This window comes from Corvus hawaiiensis, chromosome 24 (assembly GCF_020740725.1).
Source record: "Corvus hawaiiensis isolate bCorHaw1 chromosome 24, bCorHaw1.pri.cur, whole genome shotgun sequence".
Taxonomy (NCBI): Eukaryota; Metazoa; Chordata; class Aves; order Passeriformes; family Corvidae; genus Corvus; species Corvus hawaiiensis.
This window is the reverse complement of record NC_063236.1, coordinates 1869600-1894487: the sequence shown is the minus strand read 5'-3', so window position 1 is coordinate 1894487 and position 24888 is coordinate 1869600. Positions and strand designations below refer to the sequence as shown.

Here is a 24888-nt window from a genome sequence, read left to right as displayed (position 1 = left end):
TTGGGGGTGCTGAGAGGGATCCCAGCGGGATCTGGCGTTGTCCTGGCTGGGATCTGGGGTGCTGAGAGGATTGGTGACACCCTGGGCTGTCCCTGGGTGCATTGGTGACACCCTGGGCTGTCCCTGGGTGCGCTGGTGACACCCTGGGCTGTCCCTGGCTGTGCTGGTGACACCCTGGGCTTTCCCTGGGTGCCTTGGTGACACCCTGGGCTGTCCCTGGGTGGGTTTGGTGACACCCTGGGCTGTCCCTGGTTGTGTTGGTGACACCCTGGGCTGTCCCTGGCTGTGCTGGTGACACCCTGGGCTGTCCCTGGGTGGGTTTGGTGACACCCTGGGCTGTCCCTGGGTGGGTTTGGTGACACCCTGGGCTGTCCCTGGGTGCGCTGGTGACACCCTGGGCTGTCCCTGGCTGTGCTGGTGACACCCTGGGCTGTCCCTGGGTGCGCTGGTGACACCCTGGGCTGTCCCTGGCTGTGCTGGTGACACCCTGGGCTGTCCCTGGCTGTGCTGGTGACACCCTGGGCTGTCCCTGGGTGCCTTGGTGACACCCTGGGCTGTCCCTGGGTGGGTTTGGTGACACCCTGGGCTGTCCCTGGGTGCGCTGGTGACACCCTGGGCTGTCCCTGGTTGTGTTGGTGACACCCTGGGCTGTCCCTGGGTGCGTTGGTGACACCCTGGGCTGTCCCTGGGTGCGTTGGTGACACCCTGGGCTGTCCCTGGGTGCGCTGGTGACACCCTGGGCTGTCCCTGGGTGCGCTGGTGACACCCTGGGCTGTCCCTGGGTGCGTTGGTGACACCCTGGGCTGTCCCTGGGTGGGTTGGTGACACCCTGGGCTGTCCCTGGGTGCGCTGGGTGACACCCTGGGCTGTCCCTGGCTGTGCTGGTGACACCCTGGGCTTTCCCTGGGTGTGTTGGTGACACCCTGGGCTTTCCCTCGGTGTGTTGGTGACATCCTGGGCTGTCCCTGGCTGTGCTGGTGACACCCTGGGCTGTCCCTGGCTGCGCTGGTGACACCCTGGGCTGTCCCTGGGTGCATTGGTGACACCCTGGGCTGTCCCTGGGTGCGCTGGTGACACCCTGGGCTGTCCCTGGCTGTGCTGGTGACACCCTGGGCTGTCCCTGGGTGCGCTGGTGACACCCTGGGCTGTCCCTGGCTGTGCTGGTGACACCCTGGGCTGTCCCTGGGTGCCTTGGTGACACCCTGGGCTGTCCCTGGGTGTGTTGGTGACACCCTGGGCTGTCCCTGGGTGCGCTGGTGACACCCTGGGCTGTCCCTGGCTGTGCTGGTGACACCCTGGGCTGTCCCTGGCTGTGCTGGTGACACCCTGGGCTTTCCCTGGTGCGCTGGTGACACCCTGGGCTGTCCCTGGGTGCGTTGGTGACACCCTGGGCTGTCCCTGGGTGCGTTGGTGACACCCTGGGCTGTCCCTGGCTGTGCTGGTGACACCCTGGGCTGTCCCCTGGCTGTGCTGGTGACACCCTGGGCTTTCCCTGGGTGGGTTTGGTGACACCCTGGGCTGTCCCTGGCTGTGCTGGTGACACCCTGGGCTTTCCCTGGGTGCCTTGGTGACACCCTGGGCTTTCCCCTGGGTGCGTTGGTGACACCCTGGGCTGTCCCTGGGTGCGCTGGTGACACCCTGGGCTGTCCCTGGCTGTGCTGGTGACACCCTGGGCTGTCCCTGGGTGCGCTGGTGACACCCTGGGCTGTCCCTGGCTGTGCTGGTGACACCCTGGGCTGTCCCTGGGTGCGCTGGTGACACCCTGGGCTGTCCCTGGCTGTGCTGGTGACACCCTGGGCTGTCCCTGGGTGTGTTGGTGACACCCTGGGCTGTCCCTGGGTGTGTTGGTGACATCCTGGGCTGTCCCTGGGTGCCTTGGTGACACCCTGGGCTGTCCCTGGGTGTGTTGGTGACACCCTGGGCTGTCCCTGGCTGTGCTGGTGACAACCTGGGCTGTCCCTGGGTGCCTTGGTGACACCCTGGGCTGTCCCTGGGTGTGTTGGTGACACCCTGGGCTGTCCCTGGGTGCCTTGGTGACACCCTGGGCTGTCCCTGGGTGCGCTGGTGACACCCTGGGCTGTCCCTGGCTGTGCTGGTGACACCCTGGGCTGTCCCTGGCTGTGCTGGTGACACCCTGGGCTGTCCCTGGGTGCGCTGGTGACACCCTGGGCTGTCCCTGGGTGCGCTGGTGACCCCCTGGGCTGTCCCTGGGTGCATTGGTGACACCCTGGGCTGTCCTTGGGTGCGTTGGTGACACCCTGGGCTTTCCCTGGGTGCCTTGGTGACACCCTGGGCTGTCCCTGGGTGGGTTTGGTGACACCCTGGGCTGTCCCTGGGTGGGTTTGGTGACACCCTGGGCTGTCCCTGGGTGCGCTGGTGACACCCTGGGCTGTCTCTGGCTGTGCTGGTGACACCCTGGGCTGTCCCTGGGTGCCGGTGACACCCTGGGCTGTCCCTGGCTGTGCTGGTGACACCCTGGGCTGTCCCTGGGTGCCTTGGTGACACCCTGGGCTGTCCCTGGGTGCATTGGTGGCACCCTGGGCTGTCCCTGGGTGCGCTGGTGACACCCTGGGCTGTCCCTGGGTGCCTTGGTGACACCCTGGGCTGTCCCTGGCTGTGCTGGTGACACCCTGGGCTTTCCCTGGCTGTGCTGGTGACACCCTGGGCTGTCCCCTGGTTGTGTTGGTGACACCCTGGGCTGTCCCTGGGTGGGTTTGGTGACCCCCTGGGCTGTCCCTGGCTGCGCTGGTGACACCCTGGGCTGTCCCTGGCTGTGCTGGTGACACCCTGGGCTGTCCCTGGGTGCGCTGGTGACACCCTGGGCTGTCCCTGGGTGCGCTGGTGACACCCTGGGCTGTCCCTGGGTGGGTTTGGTGACACCCTGGGCTTTCCCTGGGTGGGGTTTGGTGACACCCTGGGCTGTCCCTGGGTGCGCTGGTGACACCCTGGACTGTCTCTGGCTGTGCTGGTGACACCCTGGGCTGTCCCTGGGTGCCGGTGACACCCTGGGCTGTCCCTGGCTGTGCTGGTGACACCCTGGGCTGTCCCTGGGTGCCTTGGTGACACCCTGGGCTGTCCCTGGGTGCATTGGTGGCACCCTGGGCTGTCCCTGGGTGCGCTGGTGACACCCTGGGCTGTCCCTGGGTGCCTTGGTGACACCCTGGGCTGTCCCTGGCTGTGCTGGTGACACCCTGGGCTTTCCCTGGCTGTGCTGGTGACACCCTGGGCTGTCCCTGGTTGTGTTGGTGACACCCTGGGCTGTCCCTGGGTGGGTTTGGTGACCCCCTGGGCTGTCCCTGGCTGCGCTGGTGACCACCCTGGGCTGTCCCTGGCTGTGCTGGTGACACCCTGGGCTGTCCCTGGGGTGCGCTGGTGACACCCTGGGCTGTCCCTGGGTGCGCTGGTGACACCCTGGGCTGTCCCTGGGTGGGTTTGGTGACACCCTGGGCTTTCCCTGGGTGGGTTTGGTGACCCCCTGGGCTGTCCCTGGGTGCATTGGTGACACCCTGGGCTGTCCTTGGGTGCGCTGGTGACACCCTGGGCTGTCCCTGGGTGCGCTGGTGACACCCTGGGCTGTCCCTGGGTGCCCCTGGTGACCCCGTGCCCCCCGTGCCCGTCCCCCAGCCGCGTTCCTGACGCAGTCCGTGTGCCTGGACGACACCACGGTGAAGTTTGAGATCTGGGACACGGCGGGGCAGGAGCGCTACCACAGCCTGGCCCCCATGTACTACCGGGGGGCTCAGGCTGCCATCGTGGTCTACGACATCACCAACCAGGTATTGGGGGGCTTTGGGGGGGTCTCAGGGGGGTTTTTGGGGGCTTTCTGAGGGGTTTCAGGGGGGTTCTGAGGGGTCTCAGGGGGGTACTACCGGGGGGTCAGGCTGCCATCGTGGTCTCTGACATCACCAACCAGGTATTGGGGGCATTTGGGGGGTCTCAGGGGGGTTCTGAGGGGCTTTGAGGAGGTTCTGAGGGGTTTTGGGGGGTTCTGAGGGGTCTCAGGGGGGTTTTGAGGAGGTTCTGAGGGGTTTTGGGGGGGTTCTGAGGGGTCTCAGGGGGTACCCCCGGGAGGCTCAGGCTGCCATCGTGGCCTCTGACATCACCAACCAGGTATTGGGGGATTTGGGGGGGTTTGGGAGGTCTCAGGGGGGTTCTGAGGGGATTGGGGGGGTTTGGGGGTCCTCAGGGGGGTTCTGAGGGGTTTTGAGGAGGTTCTGAGGGGTTTTGGGGGGGTTCTGAGGTGTCTGTCAGGGGTCTCTGGTGATTTGAGGAGGGGTCTCCGGGGGGTACTACTGGGGGGCTCAGGCTGCCATCGTGGTCTCTGACATCACCAACCAGGTTTTGGGGGGCTTTGGGGGGTCTCAGGGGGGTTTTGGGGAGGTTCTGAGGGGTTTGAGTGATTTTGGGGGTTTCTGAGGGGTTTCAGGGGGGTTCTGAGGGGTCTCAGGGGGTCCTACCGGGGGGCTCAGGCTGCCATCGTGGTCTCTGACATCACCAACCAGGTATTGGGGAGGTTTGGGGGTTTCAGGAGGGTTCTGAGGGGTTTTGGGGAGGTTCTGAGGGGTCTCGGGGGGTTCTGAGGGGTTGTGAGGAGGTTCTGAGGGGTCTCAGGGAGGTTCTGAGGAGTTTTGAGGAGGTTCTGAGGGGTCTCGGGGGTTTCTGAGGGGTCTCAGGGAGGTTCTGAGGGGTCTCAGGGAGGTTCTGAGGAGTTTTGAGGAGGTTCTGAGGGGTCTCAGGGGGGTTCTGAGGAGTTTTGAGGAGGTTCTGAGGGGTCTCAGGGGGGTTCTGAGGAGTTTTGAGGAGGTTCTGAGGGGTCTCAGGGAGGTTCTGAGGGGTTTTGAGTGGTTTTGGGGGGGTTCTGAGGTGTCTCTCAGGGGTCTCTGGTGATTTGAGGAGGGGTCTCAGGGATTTGAGGAGGGGTCTCAGGGGTCTCTCAGGGGTCTCGGGTCTGTCGGGTCTCTCAGGGGTCCCATGGGATTTGAGGAGGGGTCTCAGGGGTTTCTGAGGGGTCTCAGGGATTTGAGGAGGGGTCTCGGGGAATTTGAGCAGGGGTGTCAGGTGTCTCTCAGGGGTCCCATGGGATTTGAGGAGGGGTCTCAGGGATCTCAGGGATTTGAGGAGGGGTCTCAGGATTTGAGGAGGGGTCTCAGGGGTCTCAGGGGTCTCTCAGGGGTCTCAGGGATTTGAGGAGGGGTCTCCATCCCCCTCCCCAGGAGACCTTTGCCCGTGCCCGGAGCTGGGTGAAGGAGCTGCAGGGGGCTCAGGGGATTTGAGGAGGGGTCTCAGGGGTCTCTCAGGGATTTGAGGAGGGGTCTCAGGGGTCTCTCAGGGTCTCAGGGATTTGAGGAGGGGTCTCCATCCCCCTCCCAGGAGACGTTTGCCCGTGCCCGGAGCTGGGTGAAGGAGCTGCAGGGGGCTCAGGGATTTGAGGAGGGGTCTCAGGGATTTGAGGAGGGGTCTCAGGGGTCTCAGGGATTTGAGGAGGGGTCTCAGGGGTCTCAGGGGTCTCTCAGGGGTCTCAGGGATTTGAGGAGGGGTCTCCATCCCCCTCCCCAGGAGACCTTTGCCCGTGCCCGGAGCTGGGTGAAGGAGCTGCAGCGCCAGGCCAGCCCCAGCATCGTCATCGCCCTGGCCGGCAACAAGGCCGACCTGGCCAGCAAGAGGATGGTGGAGTACGAGGTGAGCAGGGGCACCTGGGGCACTCCCAAGGCATTTTGGGGCATTTTTGGGTGTTTTTTGGGCATTTTTGGGTGTTTTTTGCCGATTTCTGCAGGTTTTATTTTGGTTTTTTTGAAGGATTTCTGGAGGATTTTGGGTTGTTTTTAAATTTCTTTAATTTTTTTTTTAAGTTTCTTAAATTTTTTCATTCTGGATGAGGTTTTTTTGGGGATTTTGGGAATTTTGGGGGGGCTGGGGTGTGCCTGATGTTCCCTGCAGGTGGTGAGGCCCCCTCAGAACCCCCCTGAGACCCCTCAGAACCCCCCTGAGACCCCCCGAGACCCCCCTGAGACCCCCAAGACCCCCCTGAAACTCCTCAGAGACCCCTGAGACCCCCCAGACACCCCAAACCCCCCTGAGACGCCCCCAGACCCCCTCAGAACCCCCCTGGGACCCCTCAGCCCCCCCTGAGCCCCCTTCCCCTCCACAGCTCCCACCCAACCCCAGCGTCACCTCTCCCAAAATTCCCATTGGGAACAGGAAACACCCCCAAAACCCCTCAGAACACCCCAAAAATCCCCTCTGAGACCCCCCAAACCCCCCTCAGAACCCCCCTGAGACCCCTCAAACTCCCCCTGAGCCCCCCTCAGCCCCCCCTGAGCCCCCTTCCCCTCCACAGCTCCCACCCAACCCCCAGCGTCAGCCTCCCAAAATTCCATTGGGAACAGGGAAAACACCCCCAAAACCCCTCAGAACACCCCAAAAATCCCCTCTGAGACCCCCCCAAATCCCCCTCAAACTCCTCTGAGACCCCTGAGAGCCTCCCAAACCCCTCAGCCCCCCCTGAGCCCCCTTCCCCTCCACAGCTCCCACCCAACCCCAGCATCACCCCTCCCAAAATTCCCATTGGGAACGGGGAAAACACCTGCAAAACCCCTCAGAACACCCCAAAAATCCCCTCTGGGACCCCCCAAACCCCCCCCAAACCCCTCTGAGACCCCCCCCAGACCCCTCAGAGCACCCCAAACCCCCCTCAGAACCCCCCTGGGACCCCTCAGCCCCCCCTGAGCCCCCTTCCCCTCCACAGCTCCCACCCAACCCCAGCGTCACCCTCCCAAAATTCCCATTGGGAACAGGGAAAACACCCCCAAAAACCCCTCAGAACACCCCAAAAATCCCTTCTGGGACCCTCCCAGCCACCCCAAACCCCTCTGAGGCCCCCCAGCCCCCCCAAAGGCCCCGTTCCCGCAGGAAGCCCAGGCCTACGCCGACGACAACAGCCTGCTGTTCATGGAGACGTCGGCCAAGACAGCCATGAATGTCAACGACCTCTTCCTGGCCATCGGTGAGGGCTCAGGGGGGCTGGGGGCTCCTTAAGGGGTCCCAGAGGGGATTTTTGGGGTGTTCTGAGGGGTTTTGGGGGTGTTTTCCCTGTTCCCAATGGGAATTTTGGGAGGGTGACGCTGGGGTTGGGTGGGAGCTGTGGAGGGGAAGGGGGCTCAGGGGGGCTGAGGGGTCCCAGGGGGGTTCTGAGGAGGGTTTGGGGTGCTCTGAAGGGTCTGGGGGGGGTCTCAGAGGGGTTTGGGGGGGTCTGGGAGGGTCCCAGATGGGATTTTTGGGGTGTTCTGAGGGGTTTTGGGGGTGTTTTCCCCGTTCCCAATGGGAATTTTGGGAGGGTGACGCTGGGGTTGGGTGGGAGCTGTGGAGGGGAAGGGGGCTCAGGGGGGGCTGAGGGGTCCCAGGGGGGTTCTGAGGAGGGTTTGGGGTGCTCTGAAGGGTCTGGGGGGGGTCTCAGAGGGGTTTGGGGGGGTCTGGAAGGGTCCCAGAAGGGATTTTTGGGGTGTTCTGAGGGGTTTTGGGGGTGTTTTCCCCGTTCCCAATGGGAATTTTGGGAGGGTGACGCTGGGGTTGGGTGGGAGCTGTGGAGGGGAAGGGGGCTCAGGGGGGGCTGAGGGGTCCCAGGGGGGTTCTGAGGGGGGTTTGGGGGTCTGGGAGGGTCCCAGGGGGTTTTGAGGGGGATTTGGGGGGTCTCAGAGGGGATTTTTGGGGTGTTCTGAGGGGTTTTGGGGGTGTTTTCCCCGTTCCCAATGGGAATTTTGGGAGGGTGACGCTGGGGTTGGGTGGGAGCTGTGGAGGGGAAGGGGGCTCAGGGGGGGGTTCTGAGGGGGGTTTGGGGGTCTGGGAGGGTCCCAGGGGGTTTTGAGGGGGATTTGAGGGGTCTCAGAGGGGATTTTTGGGGTGTTCTGAGGGGTTTTGGGGGTGTTTTCCCTGTTCCCAATGGGAATTTTGGGAGAGTGACGCTGGGGTTGGGTGGGAGCTGTGGAGGGGAAGGAGGTTCAGAGGGGGCTGAGGGGTCTTGGGGGGATTTGGGGGGTCTGAGGGGGGTTTGGGGGGTCCCAGAAGGGATTTTTGGGGGTGTTCTGAGGGGTTTTGGGGGTGTTTTCCCTGTTCCCAATGGGAATTTTGGGAGGGTGACGCTGGGGTTGGGTGGGAGCTGTGGAGGGGAAGGGGGCTCAGGGGGGCTGAGGGGGCTCAGGGGGGATTTTTGGGGGCTCAGGGGGGTTCTGAGGGGGCTCAGGGGGGATTTTTGGGGTCTCAGGGGGGTTCCCAAATCATTCCAAAATCCCAAATGATCCCAAATCATCCCAAAAACCCCAAATCATCCCAAATAACCCGAAATCATCCCAATAACCACGAATCATCCCTGAATCATCCCCGAATCAACCCCAAATCATCCCAAATAACCCCAAGTCATCCCAAATGATCCGAAATCATCCCGAGAATCCCAGATAATCCCAAATGATCCCAAATCATCCTTGAATCATCTCAAATGATCTCAAATCGTCCTTGAATCATCCCAAATCATCCCAAATGGTCCCAAATGATCCTAAATCTCCCCAAATGGTCCGAAATCTTCCCAAATGATCCCAAATGATCCCAAGAATCCCAGATAATCCCAAATGATCCCAAACCCTCTCTGAATCATCTCAAATGATCTCAAATCATCCTTGAATCATCCCAAATGATCCGAAATCATCCCAAGAATCCCAGATAATCCCAAATGATCCCAAACCATCTCTGAATCATCCCCAATGATCCCAAATCATCCTTGAATCATCCCAATAACCCCAAATCATCCCAAATGATCCGAAATCATCCCAAGAATCCCAAATAATCCCAAATGATCCCAAATCATCCTTGAATCATCCCAAATCATCCCAAATGGTCCCAAATGATCCGAAATCTCCCCAAATGATCCGAAATCATCCCAAGAATCCCAAATGATCCCAAATCATCCTTGAATCATCCCAAATGATCTCAAATCATCCTTGAATCATCCCAAATGATCCCAAATGATCCGAAATCTTCCCAAATGATCCCAAGAATCCCAGATAATCCCAAATGATCCCAAATCATCTCTGAATCATCCCAGATGATCCCAAATCATCCCAAATGGTCCCAAATGATCCGAAATCTTCCCAAATGATCCCACATGATCCCAAATGATCCCAAACCATCTCTGAATCATCTCAAATGATCCCAAATGATTCTTGAATCATCCCAGATCATCCCAAATGGCCCCAAATGATCCGAAATCTCCCCAAATGATGCCAAATGATCCGAAATCATCCTAAGAATCCCAGATAATCCCAAATGATCCCAAACCATCTCTGAATCATCCCAAATGATCCCAAATGATCCGAAATCTTCCCAAATGATCCCAAATGATCCCAAGAATCCCAAATGATCCCAAACCATCTCTGAATCATCTCAAATGATCTCAAATCATCCTTGAATCATCCCAAATCATCCCAAGAATCCCAGATAATCCCAAATGATCCCAAACCATCTCTGAATCATCCCAAATGATCCCAAATGATCCCAAATGATCCGAAATCTTCCCAAATGATCCCAAATGATCCCAAGAATCCCAAATGATCCCAAACCATCTCTGAATCATCCCAGATGATCCCAAATCATCCCAAATCATCCCAAATGGTCCCAAATGATCCTAAATCTCCCCAAATGATCCCAAATCATCCCAAGAATCCCAGATAATTCCAAATGATCCCAAACCATCTCTGAATCATCCCAAATGATCCCAAATGGTCCCAAGTCATCCTAAATCTCCCCAAATGATCCGAAATGATCCGAAATCATCCCAAGAGTCCCAGATAATCCCAAATGATCCCAAATCATTTCTGAATCATCTCAAATGATCCCAAATCATCCTTGAATCATCCCAGATCATCCCAATAACCCCAAATGATCCCAAATGATCCCAAATCATCCTAAATCTCCCCAAATGACCCCAAATGACCCCGGCCCCTCTCGCTCCAGCCAAGAAGCTGCCAAAGAACGAGCCCCAGAGCACGAGCAGCGCCGGCGGCCGGGGCCGGGGCGTGGATCTGCACGAGCAGAGCCCGCAGGGCCGGGGCCAGTGCTGCAGCAACTGAGGGATCCGCCCGAGGGATCCACTGGGATCCGGCCGGGATTCCAGCCCCAATCCAGCCCCAATCCAGCCGGGCTCGAGGCCAGATTCCAGCCCAGATCCCAGCCAGCAGAGCTGCAGTGCCTGAGGGGATCTGCCGGGATCCAGATGGGATCCGGCCCAGAGCCCAGCCAGGATCTGGCCCAGATTCTAACTCGGATCCCAGCCAGGATCCCAGCCAGGATCTCACCAAGGATTCCAGCCCGATCCCAGCCAGATCTCCATCAGATCCCAGCCAGGATCCCACCAAGGATTCCAGCCCGATTCCAGCCAGATCCCTGCCAGATCTCCATCAGATCCCAGCCAGATCTCAGCCAGGATCCCAGCCAGGATTCCAGTCAGATCCCAGCCACATCTCCATCAGATCTCAGCCAGGATCCCACCAGGACCCAGCACAGATCCCAGCCAGGATCCCAGCCAGATCTCCATCAGATCCCAGCCCGATCCCAGCCCCAGGCTGGTCACGCCGCTCCTCCAGCCTGGCACCGAGGCCCCGCCCTGGGACCCTCCCCGAGCTCCTCTTCCTGAAGCTTCCAAGGCTCCTCCTTGGCACCAGATCCCTCCTGGATCCTCCAGACCCCACCTGGCTCCGTCAGATCCCTCCTGGATCCTCCAGACCCCACCTGGATCCATCAGATCCCTCCTGGATCCTCCAGATCCCACCTGGCTCCATCAGATCCCTCCTGGGTCCTCCAGACCCAACCCGGATCTTGCAGATCGCTCCTGGATCCTGCAGACCCCACACAGATACTCCAGATCCCACCTGGATCCTCCAGATCTCTTCTGGCTCCACCAAATCTCTCCTGGATTTTCCAAATCCCACTGGGATTCTCCAGACCCTTCCTGGCTCCACCCGATCTCACATGGATCCACCAGATCCCTCCTGGCTCCACCAGATCCCTCCTGGATCCTCCAGATCCCTCCTGGCTCCACCAGATCTCACACGGGTGCTCCAGGTCCCTCCTGGCTCCACCAGGTCCCTCCTGGATCCTCCAGATCCCACCTGGCTCCACCAGATCCCATTCAACTCCACCAGATCCCTCCTGGCTCCACCAGATCCCATCTAACTCAACCAGATCCCACCTGGCTCCACCAGATCCCTCCTGGATTCTCCAGATCCCTCTTGGCTCCACCAGATCCCTCCTGGATCCACCAGATCCCATCCAACTTCACCAGATCCCTCCTGGCTCCACCAGATCCCTCCTGGCTCCACCAGACCCCGATCCTGCTCCCGTTCCCGAGGCCGCTCGGCTGGGACTGGGTTCCTGAGGATCCCCGGACTCTCCGTCCGTCCCCGCCGGATCCCCGGGCCCGAGGACGCTGGGATCCCCCCCCCCGGCACCCCCCCGGGATCCGGGGAGCCCCGAGTGTCCCCTCCTGGGGGGCCGCTGGCACCCAGAGACCCCCGGGATGGATTTTCCAAGGGGCCGGCACCGATTTCGTTGGGATTTTGACGATTCCCGCCCCGTTCCCGGAGCTGCAGCGTCCCCGCGGCCCTCCCCGCAGGATCCCAAGTGCCTGGGGACATCCGGGGACACTGAGGGGACCCTGAGCGCTGGGGGTGGCCCTGTGGCCAACGGCCCCGTGGTCGTGGTCACCCCACAGCGATGTCCTGGTGGTCATCTGGGCCGTGGTCACCCCACAGCGATGTCGCCGTGGTCGCCCCACAGTGATGTCCTGGTGGTCATCTGGGCCGTGGTCACCCCACAGCGATGTCGCCGTGGTCGCCCCACAGTGATGTCCTGGTGGTCATCTGGGCCGTGGTCACCCCACAGCGATGTCCCCGTGGTCACCCCACAGCGATGTCCTGGTGGTCATCTGGGCCGTGGTCACCCCACAGCGATGTCCCCGTGGTCACCCCACAGCGATGTCCTGGTGGTCATCTGGGCCGTGGTCACCCCACAGCGATGTCCCCTCAGTGACCCTGGCTGTGATCACCCCACAGCGATGTCCCCATGGTCAGCCCAGCCCTGGTCACCCCACAGCGATGTCCCCGTGGTCATCTGGGCCATGGTCACCCCACAGCGATGTCCCCGTGGTCAGCCCAGCCCTGGTCACCCCACAGCGATGTCCCCGTGGTCATCTGGGCCATGGTCACCCCACAGCGATGTCCCCCGTGGTCAGCCCAGCCCTGGTCACCCCACAATGATGTCCCCGTGGTCATCTGGGCCATGGTCACTGCACAACGATGTCCCCATGGCCGTGGTCACCCCACAGCGATGTCCCCTCCTGTCCTGGCCGTGGCTGTGACATCCCCCGATGATTCTGGCCTTGGTGGCACCATGGGGACACCCTCCCCCCCCCACCCAGTGGTCCTGGCCATGGTGGCCCCCAGGTGACATCCCCAGCTTGGTCCCAGTGGTGGCCCCCCAGGTGACATCCGCAGGTGATCCCATCCATGGTGGCCCCCAGGTGACATCCCCAGCTGGTCCCAGTGGTGGCCCCCCCAGGTGACATCCCCAGGTGATCCCGGCCCTGGTGGCCCTCAGGTGACATCCCCAGGTGATCCCATCCATGGTGGCCCTCAAGTGACATCCCCAGGTGATCCCATCCATGGTGGCCCCCAGGTGACATCCCCAGGTGATCCCAGTGGTGGCCCACAGGTGACATCCCCAGCTGGTCCCAGTGGTGGCCCTCAGATGACATCCCCAGGTGATCCCATCCATGGTGGCCCTCAAGTGACATCCCCAGGTGATCCCATCCATGGCGGCCCACAGGTGACATCCCCAGCTGGTCCCAGTGGTGGCCCTCAGGTGACATCCCCAGGTGATCCCATCCATGGTGGCCCCCCAGGTGACATCCCCAGCTGGTCCCAGTGGTGGCCCTCAGGTGACATCCCCAGGTGATCCCATCCATGGTGGCCCCCAGGTGACATCCCCAGCTGGTCCCAGTGGTGGCCCCCCAGGTGACATCCCCAGGTGACATCCCCAGCTGGTCCCAGTGGTGGCCCTCAGGTGACATCCCCAGGTGATCCCATCCATGGCGGCCCCCCAGGTGACATCCCCAGCTGGTCCCAGTGGTGGCCACGCTGTCCCTCCCTGCCGATCCCAGCCATGGCCACCCCCCAGGTGCCACCCCCCCGCTTTGTCCCTGTCCCCATCCCGGGGCCATCTCGGTTTGCACTTTATGGTCAGATGTCCCCTCTGGCCACCCTTGGGTGCTGTCCCCGTGTCCCCGGGGGGGTGGCAGCGAGGGGGCAACGAGGGGGCAACGAGGGGCCAGCGGTTGCCACCCCCACCCTGCCCGTGGTCCTGGTCCCTTCTGGAGCTGGAGGGACCCTCGGTGTCCCCCACCCTGTCCCAGGGGTGCTGCCAGGCCAGGGAGGGACACCCCGAAATTTAGGACACCTCAAGGTGAGGACAACCCCAAAATTGGGACACCCCAAAATTGGGATAGCTCGAATTTGGGGACACCCCAAAATGGGGACACCCCCAAAACTTGGAACACCCTAAAACTGGGGACGCCCCCAAATTTGGGATAGCTCAAGGTGGGGACACCCCCAAAATTGGGATAGCTCGAATTTGGGGACACCCCAAAGTGGGGACACCCCCAAAATTTGGAACACCCTAAAACTGGGGACACCCCCAAAATGGGGATACCCCGAATTGGAGACACCCCAAGGTAGGGACACCCCCAAAATTGGGACACCCCAAAATTGGGATACCTCGAATTTGGGGACACCCCAAAGTGGGAACACCCCGAAATTTGGGATACCTCAGATTTGGAGACACCCCAAAATGGGGACACACCGAATTGGAGACACCCCAAAACTGGGGACACCCCGAATTTGGGATACCCCGAATTGGAGACACCCTAAAACTGGGGACACCCCAAATTGGAGACACCCCAAATTGGAGACACCCCAAAACTGAGGCCACCCCCAAATTTGTGCCCCCCCAAGCTGAGGACACCCCAAAAGCGGGGGCCACCCCGAGGTGCGCTGTGGGGTGGAGGGACCCGGTCCCGTATGAAGCCCCCAGGGCGGGGGCAGAGCCCGCGGGGGCCACCCCGGGGACCCTCGGGGCCATTCCCGGGGCCATTCCCGGGGCCACCCCCGGGGACCCTCGGGGCCATCCCGGGGCCATTCCCGGGGCCACCCCCGGGGACCCTCGGGGCCACCCCGGGGCCATTCCCGGGGCCATTCCCGGGGCCATTCCCGGGGCCATTCCCGGGGCCACCCCCGGGGACCCTCGGGGCCACCCCGGGGCCATTCCCGGGGCCACCCCCGGGGACCCTCGGGGCCCACCCCGGGGCCATTCCCGGGGCCATTCCCGGGGCCACCCCGGGGACCCCTTGGGGCCACCCCGGGGCCACCCCGGGGCCATTCCCGGGGCCACCCCGGGGACCCTCGGGGCCACCCCGGGGCCACCCCGGGGCCATTCCCGGGGCCACCCCGGGGACCCTCGGGGCCACCCCGGGGCCACCCCGGGGCCATTCCCGGGGCCACCCCGGGGACCCTCGGGGCCACCCCGGGGCCACCCCGGGGCCATTCCCGGGGCCACCCCGGGGACCCTCGGGGCCACCCCGGGGCCATTCCCGGGGCCACCCCCGGGGACCCTCGGGGCCACCCCGGGGCCATTCCCGGGGCCATTCCCGGGGCCACCCCGGGGCCACCCCCGGGGACCCTCGGGGCCACCCCGGGGCCATTCCCGGGGCCACCCCGGGGACCCTTGGGGCCACCCCGGGGCCATTCCCGGCGCCTCTGGAATTGTCCCCAAGGTGGGGACCCCCCCAGGACCCCCCCATGTCCCAGCCCTGGACCAAACGGGGACACTGCAGCTCCTTCCTCTCTTTTTTTGTGGTTTCTTCCTCTTTTTCTTGATTTTTTTTCCCCTTTTATTTCTCTTTTTTTTCCTCTTTTTTCCCCCTTTTATTTCTCTTTTTTCCCCCCTTTTTTTTCCCTCTTTTTCCCCCTTTTTTCTCTTTTTTTCTCTTTTTTTTCTCTTTTTTTCCCCTTTTATTTCTCTTTTTTCCCCTTTTTTTTCTCTTTTCCCCCCTTTTTCTCTCTTTTTCCCTCTTTTTTTTCCTCTTTTTTGTTTTTTCGTCTTTTTTCCTCTCTTTTTCCTCTTTTCCCTCTTTTTTCCCTCTTTTCCCTCTTTTCCCTCTTTTTTCCCCTCTTTTTTTCCCTCTTTTTTCCCTCTTTTTCCCCCCTTTTTCCCCCCTTTTTCCCCCCTTTTTCCCCCCTTTTTCCCCCCTTTTTCCCCTCTTTTTTCCCCTCTTTATTCTCGTTTTTTTTTCTTTTCAGGTTTTTTTTTTTTGGTTGTTTTTTTCCTTTTTTCTGTTCGTTCTTCTCTTGCTTTGGGAAGCTCCTCCCTCTCGGTGAAATAACAATCGTGGTAACCACACAACTCGGTCGCTGATTTACCGATGTATTTAATGTAAAGTAAAACGGAACAACGATAAAAAAAAACACCAAAAAAAACCAAAAAAACACAAAAAAAAAAAAAAAGGGGGGAAAAAACCCCCCCCCCAAAACCAAAAAAATTCCCAACTTTTTGTGTGCTCAGGGAGGGGACGCGGCGACAACGCGGCCACCGCTGCTGGCACCGGCGAGGAACCGCGGAGCCATCCGGTGCCAGCTGCCGGCCCTGCCCTGATAACGCTTATCAGAGTTCGCAGCTGCGTGGCGGCTCTTTTTTTTTTTTTTTTTTTTGCCGTTTTTTTGCCGGTTATTTACCCAAATTCCCACCGGGAAATTCGGGGAGCGGCGCTGCCCCTTTAAATCCGCGTGGCCGCTCTCTTAAAGACCCCCGCTGCCTCTGCTGGTGTTGCCCCTTTAAGGCGGTGCTGGTGGGGTCCACCCGGAGTGAGGCCACGCCCACGTGGGCCCCGCTAAAGTAAACAGAGGGGGCGTGGCCAGAGAGCTCGCGCCCTCCGCGAGGCCACGCCCACCGCGCCCCTCTTAAAGCGGCCGTGCCCGCACGGACATCGCGGGACCGGAACCGTTACGCAGGTGCGAGGCGGGGGACGAGCGGGACCGCGGTGGGGCTGGGGACAACCGGGACCGGGGTGGGACTGGGGCGGAAAACCCTGAGCCGACACCGGGGTGAGGCTGAGGGGAGGGAGAACCGGGATCCTGCTGGGGCTGGCGGGGAAAACAACCGGGACCGGGGGTGGGGGGGTTTGGGGACAACCGGGAGCGGGCTGGGCCTACGGCGGGGACAGCCGGGACCGGGATGGCGCTGGGGACAACCGGGATCGGGGTGGGGGAAGGAAGGACCGGGACCGGGATGGCGCTGGGGACAACAGGGACTGGGGTGGGGGAAGGAAGAACCGGGACCGGGCTGGGGGAAAAACAACCGGGAGCGGGCTGGAGCTGGCGGGGGACACAACTGGGACCGACCGGGCTGAGGAGGCGACAACCGGGACCGAACTGGGGGAGGGGACAACCGGAATCGGGCTGGGGCTGGGTGGGGAACAACGGGGATCGGGCTGGGGCAGCGGGGACAGAACTGGGACCGGGCTGGGACTGGGGGAGAACAACCGGGACCGGGCTGGGGCTGGGAGGGGAACAACCGGGACCGGGCTGGGGCTGGGAGGGGAACAACCGGGACCGGGCTGGGACTGGGGGGGGGGGGACAACTGGGACCGGGCTGGGGCAGCGAGACAGAACCGGGACCGGGCTGGGGCTGGGAGGGGAACAACCGGGACCGGGCTGGGGCAGCGGGACAGAACCGGGACCGGGCTGGGACTGGGGGGGCACAACCGGGAGCGGGCTGGGGGCAGCGGGACAGAACCGGAGCGGGCGGGGAGGCGAACCGGGCGCGGTCGTGTCGCAGCAGAGGTCCCTGATCGCCGCTTTCCCCGGCAGCGTCACCGGGGCCGTTTCCCGGTACCGGCGCCCAGTGCCCGCCGCAGCTCCGCTCTCCCGTTCCGCCGCCGCCGCCGCGATGCTGCTGCTCCGGGCCATGGCCGGGCGCAGGTAAGAGCGGCCCCCCCGGTGTCCCCCCGGTGTCGCCGGCGCCGCCGTGACCCCGCTGTCCCCGCAGGCTCCCGCCGCTGACGCAGCTGCACCGCGGCTGCTCCCGCTTGGCCGCCGGTAGCGCGGCCCCGGGGGGACACCGGGGGGCGGCCCCGGTGCTGGCGGCGCTGCTGGGGCTCGGCGCCGTCCTGGCCTACGGAGAGCGGCGGCGGAGGGTGAGCGACAGCGCGGTGACAGCGGGGGTGGTGGCGCCGGGATGGCACCGGGCGGGGTGGGGGGGGGGGGGGGGGGGGGGGGTGACACCTCCGGGGCCTTCCCCGGGTCGATGACACCGGGGGTGGGGTTGGATCCTGACGGGGCGGATCCCGGTGAGAGGTGACACCGGGACAGCGGGAACACAGGAGGGGGTGGCACCGGGGGGTGGATCCCGAGGGAAGAGGGTGGCACCGGGGACGGGGTGGCACCGGGAGAGGGGGACCCGGGGAGGGGGGTGGCATCGGGATAAGGGGATCACGGAGCGGGGGTGGCACCGGGATAGGGGGATCACGGGAGAGGGGGGTGGCACCGGGAGAGGGGGACCTGGGGAGGGGGGTGGCACCGGGATAGGGGGATCACGGAGCGGGGGGTGGCACCGGGACAGAGGATCACGGGGAGGGGGTGGCACCGGGAGAGGGGATCCCGGGAGGGGGTGGCATCGGGATAAGGGGATCACGGGAGGGGGTGGCACCGGGAGAGGGGGATCACGGGGAGGGGGTGGCACCGGGAGAGGGGGACCTGGGGAGGGGGTGGCACCGGGACAGGGGGACCTGGGGAGGGGGTGGCACCGGGAGAGGGGGATCACGGGGAGGGGGTGGCACCGGGAGAGGGGGATCACGGGGAGGGGGTGGCACCGGGACAAGGGGGGGGATCACGGGGATGCAGCACCGGGGGAGGAGGGGAGGCCGCGCCCGGACCCTCCAGAACCCCCCAAACCCCGCTCCTTGCCCAGGACGGGGACAGAGGTGCCACCCCTGAGCCTGTGTCACCCCCCAGCCGCTTTCGGGGGGTCCTGCCGGACCCGGGGGTGGGGGGGGATCCCGGGCGGGTTCCCTCTGACCTGTCCGGTGTCCGCAGAGCGCCCAGGCCGCCCAGGCCACTCCAGCCCCGCAGTACCCACGGTACACCCGGGCCGAGGTGGCCCGGCACCGCACCCCGGCGGACCGCGTGTGGGTCACGCACGGCACCGAGGTCTTCGATGTCACCGATTTCGTGGAGCTGCACCCGGGGGGACCGGACAAGCTGCTGCTGGCGGCCGGGGGACCCCTGGAGCCCTTCTGGGCTCTCTACGCCGTGCACAGCCAGCCACACGTGCTGGAGCTGCTGCGCGACTACAAAGTGGGCGAGCTGAGCCCCGAGGAGGCCGCGCCACCCCCGGGGGACACCCAGGACCCGTTCGCCGGTGACCCCCCGCGCCACCCGGCGCTGCGGGTGAACAGCCTGAAGCCTTTCAACGCCGAGCCGCCACCGGAGCTGCTGACGCAGAGTTTCTTGACGCCCAACGAGCTCTTCTTCACCCGCAACCACCTCCCGGTGCCCGCCGTGGAGCCGGGCTCGTACCGGCTGCGCGTGGAGGGTCCCGGTGGCCGCTCGTTGTCGCTGTCGCTGGAGGAGCTGCGCGGCCCGCTTCCCCAAGCACGAGGTGACGGCCACGCTGCAATGCGCCGGTAACCGGAGGTCCGAGATGAGCCGCGTCCGGCCGGTCAAGGGGCTGGCGTGGGACATCGGGGCCATCAGCACGGCGCGCTGGGGCGGGGCGCGGCTCCGGGATGTGCTGCTGCACGCCGGTTTCGGCGACCATCCCCCCGCTGAGGGCGAGTGGCACGTGTGCTTCGAGGGGCTGGACGTGGACGCTTCGGGGACGCCTTACGGAGCGTCCATCCCGTTTCACCGAGCCATCAGCGCCGAGGCCGAGGTGCTGCTGGCCTACGAGATGAACGGGCAGGAGCTGCCGCGGGATCACGGCTTCCCGGTGCGCGTCGTGGTGCCCGGCGTGGTGGGAGCGCGGAGCGTGAAGTGGCTGCGGAGCGTGGCCGTGTCACCGGCCGAGAGCCCGAGCCACTGGCAGCAGAACGACTACAAAGGGTTCTGCCCGTCCGTGGACTCCCCGCCATCCAGGAGCTGCCGGTGCAGTCGGCGATCACCGAGCCGCGGCCCGGGGCGGCCGTGCCCGAGGGGGAGCTGACGGTGAAGGGCTACGCGTGGAGCGGCGGCGGCAGGGAGGTGGTGAGGGTGCGTGGGGGAAAGCGGGGGCGGAAAATGGGTGGGGAAAAAGGGGGGGAATGGGTGGGGAAAAAGGGGGGGAATGGGCGGGAGAAGGGGGTGGAATGGGTGGGAAAAGGGGAGGAATGGGTGGGAAAAAGGGATGGAATCAGCGGGAAAAGGGGATGGAAATGGGTGGGAAAAGGGGGGAAAATGGGTGAGAAAAGGGGGTATGGAATGGGTGGGAAAAAGGGATGGAATGGGCGGGAGAAGGGGGGGGAATGGGTGGGAAAAGGGGGGAAAATGGGTGGGAAAAGGGGGGAAAATGGGTGGGAAAAGGGGGGAAAATGGGTGGGAAAAAGGGATGGAATGGGTGGGAAAAGGGGGGAAAATGGGTGGGAAAAGGGGATTGAATGAGTGGGAAAAAGGGATGGAATGGGTGGGAAAAGGGGGGAAAATGGGTGGGAAAAGGGGATTGAATGGGTGGGAGAAGGGGGAATGGGTGAGGAAAGGGGGTGGAATGGGCGGGAAAAGGGGATGGAATGGGCAGGAAAGGGGATGGAATCAGCGGGAAAAGCGGGTGCGGAATTGGTGGGAAAAGGGGTGGAATGGGCGGGAAAAGGGGGTATGGAATGGGCGGGAAAAAGGGATGGAATCAGCAGGAAAAGGGGGATGGAATCAGCGGGAAAAGCGGGTGTGGAATGGGTGGGAGAAAGGGATGGAATGGGTGGGAAAAGGGGGGTGGAATCAGCAGGAAAAGGGGGATGGAATCAGCGGGGAAAAGGGATGGAATGGGCGGGAAAAGCGGGTGGAAGCATCGGGAAAAATGTGAATGGATGTGCGGGGAAGTGAGTGGAATTGGTGGGAAATTGGATGGAATTGGCGGGGAAAGTGGCTGGAATTGGTGGGAAAAGCGAGTGGAATCACCGGGAAAAGGGGATGGAATCAGTGGGAAAAGTGCCTGGAATTGCCGGGATAAATGGGCGGAATTCTTGGGAAAAGGGGCTGGAATTGGCGGGAAAAGGGAATGGAATTGCCGGGAAAAGAGGCTGAAATTGGCGGGAAAAGGGAATGGAATTGCCGGGAAAATGGGATGGAATTGCCGGGAAAAGGGGCTGGAATTGGCGGGAAAAGGGGCTGGAATAGAACTCGCTCTAATAATGATCTAATAATGAATATTTGTATTAATTGTGACAATATTATCGTACCAAGGACGGTGTAATCAATAACAATAGAATGATAATTAATATATTAATATAGGGGCGTAATAAATAACGGTGTAATAATTATTAGAGCGATAATAACATCTAATGATGCGATAATGAATGTGGCGCAAGAGATAATAATAATTAATAGAGTGGTATCATAGATAATAATAATGATTAATGTAATAATTAATACAGCCATGTAATACACGGCAATAGAATAATTAGTAATTATTATAAAATAATAATCTAATAATGATTAATAGAGTCATATAATAGATCACAGTATAATGATTAACATGGTCATATAATCAGTAATAATCTAATAATGATTAATAAAGTCATATAATCAATAACAATCTAATAATGATTAATAAAGCGATAGATCATAATATAATGATTAATATAGTTAAATAATCAATAATAATCTAATAGTGATCAATAAAGCGATATAATAAATAATAATTTAATAATTATTAATATAGCCATATAATAAATGATAATATGGCGATATAATAAATAATAATTTAATAATAAATAATAAAGTGATATAATAAATAATAAGGTGATGTACTATATAATAAATTAATAATGATTAATATAACTATATAGTAGCTAATATGGCGATGTAACGCATAATAATTAAATAATGATTAATATATCATTATATATAACCTAATAATGTGATAAATAGATATAATTAATAGTTATTATAAATTAATAATACATAAAATAAGTTGCAATACAATAATCAATAGAGTGATATAATTTAAGAATGATCAATATAGGGAGATAACCTAATGATGCAATAATAATACAATAATTAATAGAGGGAGATAACGTAATGATCCGATAATTAATGTAGGGAGATAACACAATCATAAAATAATTAATGTAGGGAGATGACATAATGATGCAATAATTAATGCAGGGAGATAACATAATGATGCAATAATTAATATGGCGAGATAATAATAATAAAGCGAGATAACAGAATAATAAAATAATTGATATAGCGAGATAACATAATCATAAAATAATTAATAAAGCGAGATAACATGATCCAGTAATTAATGTAGGGAGATAACATGGTACAATAATTAATAAAACGATATAATATTACAATAATTAATATGGGGAGATAATACAATAATTAATAAAGGGAGATAACGATCATTTCATAGCGATCAATAAATGATCGTTATTAAATGATAAATCATACCCATGACAGTGTTTATATATCAGATATTTATCTATGATATAAAAATATATCATGTAAAAATATATCATAGATTCATCTATCACATGTATTTATCACATACCTTTATATATCACATACATTTATCTATCGACATTTATCTATCACATATAAATATATATTTATATATCACATGCTTTTATATATCATACATTTATCTATCGTATGTAAATACATCTCATATTTACATATCACATAGATTTATAGATCATAGATTTATGTATCATAGATTTACATATTACATGTATTTATATATAATATTTTATACATATTTTCTATATCATAGAAAAATCTATCATATATTTATCTCTCATACCTTTATATATCGTACACATATATTTATCCTATATGAATATCATATATTTATATATCATATATTTATAAATCATGTATTTATATATTACATGTATTTCTATATCATGAAAAATATAGCATACATTTATCTATCATATACGCTTATCTATCACATATAAATATATCTTGTATTTATATATCACGTATATTTATATGCAATCTAAAAATATATCATCTAAAAATACATAAAAACATATCATATAAAATCTATCACATATTTATCTATCATACATTTATCTATCATATATAAATATATCATATATTTATCTATCCCATGCCTTCATCTATCACATATATTTATGTATCATATATATTTATATATCGTAGTTATATATCATATATATTTATATATCATATATTTATCTATCACATATATTCATATATCGCATACATTTATATATCATATATTTGCATATTGCATATCTTTATATATCATATATTTATCTAGCATATACGTTTATATATCACATATTTATGTATCACATATATTTATCTAGCATGCATTTATCATATTTAAATATATCACATGTATTTATATCACATATATTTATATATATTTATATATCATATATTTATCGATCATAAAAATATATATTTATCTAGCATGCATTTATCGTATACATTTATCTATCATATATAAATATATCTTATATTTATATATCACATGCATGTATAAACCACATGCATTTATATATCATACATTTATATATCACATACATTTATCTATCATATATGAATATATCTTACGTTTATATATCACATATATTTATCCATCATATAGATTTATCTATCATATATAGTCATATATCACATGCATTTGTATATATTTATCTATCATCTACATTTATATATCATGCATTTATATATCATGCATTTACATATCATGTATTTATATATCATACATTTATATATCATATATATTTATATATTATATATTTATATATCATACACTTATATATCATACATTTGTATATCATATATATTTATATATCATATATTTATCTATCATATACGTTTATATATCACATATTTATATATCACATATATTTATCTATCATGCATTTATCATATTTAAATATATCACATGTATTTATATCACATATTTATATATATTTATATATCATATATTTATCGATCATAAAAATATATATTTATCTAGCATGCATTTATCGTATACATTTATCTATCATATATAAATATATCTTATATTTATATATCACATGCATGTATAAACCACATGCATTTATATATCATACATTTATATATCACATACATTTATCTATCATATATGAATATATCTTACATTTATATAGCACATATATTTATCATATAGATTTATCTATCATATATAGTCATATATCACATGCATTTGTATATATTTATCTATCATCTACATTTATATATCATGCATTTATATATCATGCATTTACATATCATGTATTTATATATCATACATTTATATATCATATATATTTATATATAATATATATATGTATCATACACTTATATATCATACATTTGTATATCATATATATATATCATATATTTATCTGTCATATACATTTATATATCACACATTTATATATCACATATATTTATCTATCATGCATTTATCTATCATATTTAAATATACCACATGTATTTATATCACATATATTTATATATATTTATATATCATACATTTGTATATCATATACATTTATATATCATATATTTATCTCCCTCATGCATTTATCTCCCCCACGTATTTATCGCTCACATTCATTTATCGCTCACATTCATTTATCAATCACATTCATTTATCAATCACGTTCATTTATCGATCACGTTCATTTATCGATCACATTCATTTCTCGATCATCTCCATTTCTCCATCCCACATTCACAGAACCGATCTCACCCCCAATAACCCGATCACCAACGTGTTGCTATCATCTGCACTAACTCACTCTAATTAACGCTAATTCATTAACGCTCATTAACCCTGCGTATGCCCTCCCCGCAGGTGGACGTGTCGCTGGACGGGGGCCGGACGTGGCGAGCGGCCGAGCTGCCCGGCCAGCGGGGCCGGGGCTGGGCGTGGGCGCTGTGGGAGCTGCGGGCGCCGGTGGCCGCGGGCTCGAGGCTGGACATCGTCTGCAAGGCCGTGGACCGCAGCTACAACGTGCAGCCGGACACCGTGGCACCCATCTGGAACCTGCGCGGGGTCCTGAGCAACGCCTGGCACCGCGTGCCCGTCACCGTCACCCGCTGAGTGCCAGGGGACACCGGGGGGCACTGGGGACATTGGGGGCTGGCACAGTGTCACCGTCACCCGCTGAGTGCCAGGGGACATCGGGGGGGCACTGGGGACATTGGGGGGCTGGCACAGTGTCACCGTCACCCGCTGAGTGCCAGGGGGACATCAGGGGGCACTGGGGACATTGGGGGCTGGCACAGTGTCACCGTCACCCGCTGAGTGCCAGGGGGACATCGGGGGGCACTGGGGACATCGGGGGCTGGCACAGTGTCACCGTCACCCGCTGAGTGCCAGGGGACACCGGGGGGCACTGGGGACATCGGGGGCTGGCACAGTGTCACCGTCACCCGCTGAGTGCCAGGGGACACCGGGGGGCACTGGGGGCATTGGGGACATTGGGGACACCGAGGGCACTGTGGGCATTGGGGACACCGGGGGGACATTGGGGGGCTGGCACAGTGTCACCATCACCCGCTGAGTGCCAGGGGACACCGGGGGCACCAGGGAGCCCAAAGGGTTCCC

The 24888-nt window shown here is 57.0% G+C and overlaps 3 protein-coding genes and 1 long non-coding RNA gene across 4 annotated transcripts; 3 read left to right on the top strand and 1 right to left on the bottom strand.

Annotated features, from left to right (window-relative positions):
- Positions 1–3376: 3376 nt before the first annotated feature.
- On the top strand, positions 3377–11240 carry LOC125337727 (ras-related protein Rab-5B). Its single transcript, XM_048327782.1, has 4 exons — positions 3377–3776; positions 5557–5679; positions 6910–7003; positions 10000–11240. The coding sequence occupies exons 1-4, from the start codon at positions 3723–3725 to the stop codon at positions 10113–10115; spliced, it is 387 nt and encodes a 128-aa protein (XP_048183739.1). The 5' UTR covers positions 3377–3722; the 3' UTR covers positions 10116–11240.
- A 179-nt stretch (positions 11241–11419) lies between these two features.
- On the top strand, positions 11420–12835 carry LOC125337726. The gene is made up of 3 exons (XM_048327780.1): positions 11420–12099; positions 12180–12485; positions 12524–12835. Exons 1-3 carry the CDS (start codon positions 11561–11563, stop codon positions 12525–12527), a joined length of 849 nt encoding a protein of 282 aa, XP_048183737.1. The 5' UTR covers positions 11420–11560; the 3' UTR covers positions 12528–12835.
- Positions 12836–13448: 613 nt separating this feature from the next.
- On the bottom strand, positions 13449–13982 carry LOC125337729. Its single transcript, XR_007208127.1, has 3 exons — positions 13898–13982; positions 13815–13864; positions 13449–13631 (listed from the first exon to the last, which is right to left on the bottom strand). It is a non-coding gene; the product is annotated as an uncharacterized LOC125337729 (long non-coding RNA).
- Positions 13983–14117: 135 nt separating this feature from the next.
- Positions 14118–24760, top strand: SUOX (sulfite oxidase). Its single transcript, XM_048328325.1, is given in 8 exon segments — positions 14118–14869; positions 16059–16196; positions 16962–17072; positions 17140–17287; positions 18186–18728; positions 18730–19210; positions 19213–19340; positions 24133–24760. Coding segments are annotated over 8 exon segments (2550 nt in total). The 3' UTR covers positions 24382–24760.
- The last annotated feature ends 128 nt before the right edge of the window (positions 24761–24888 follow it).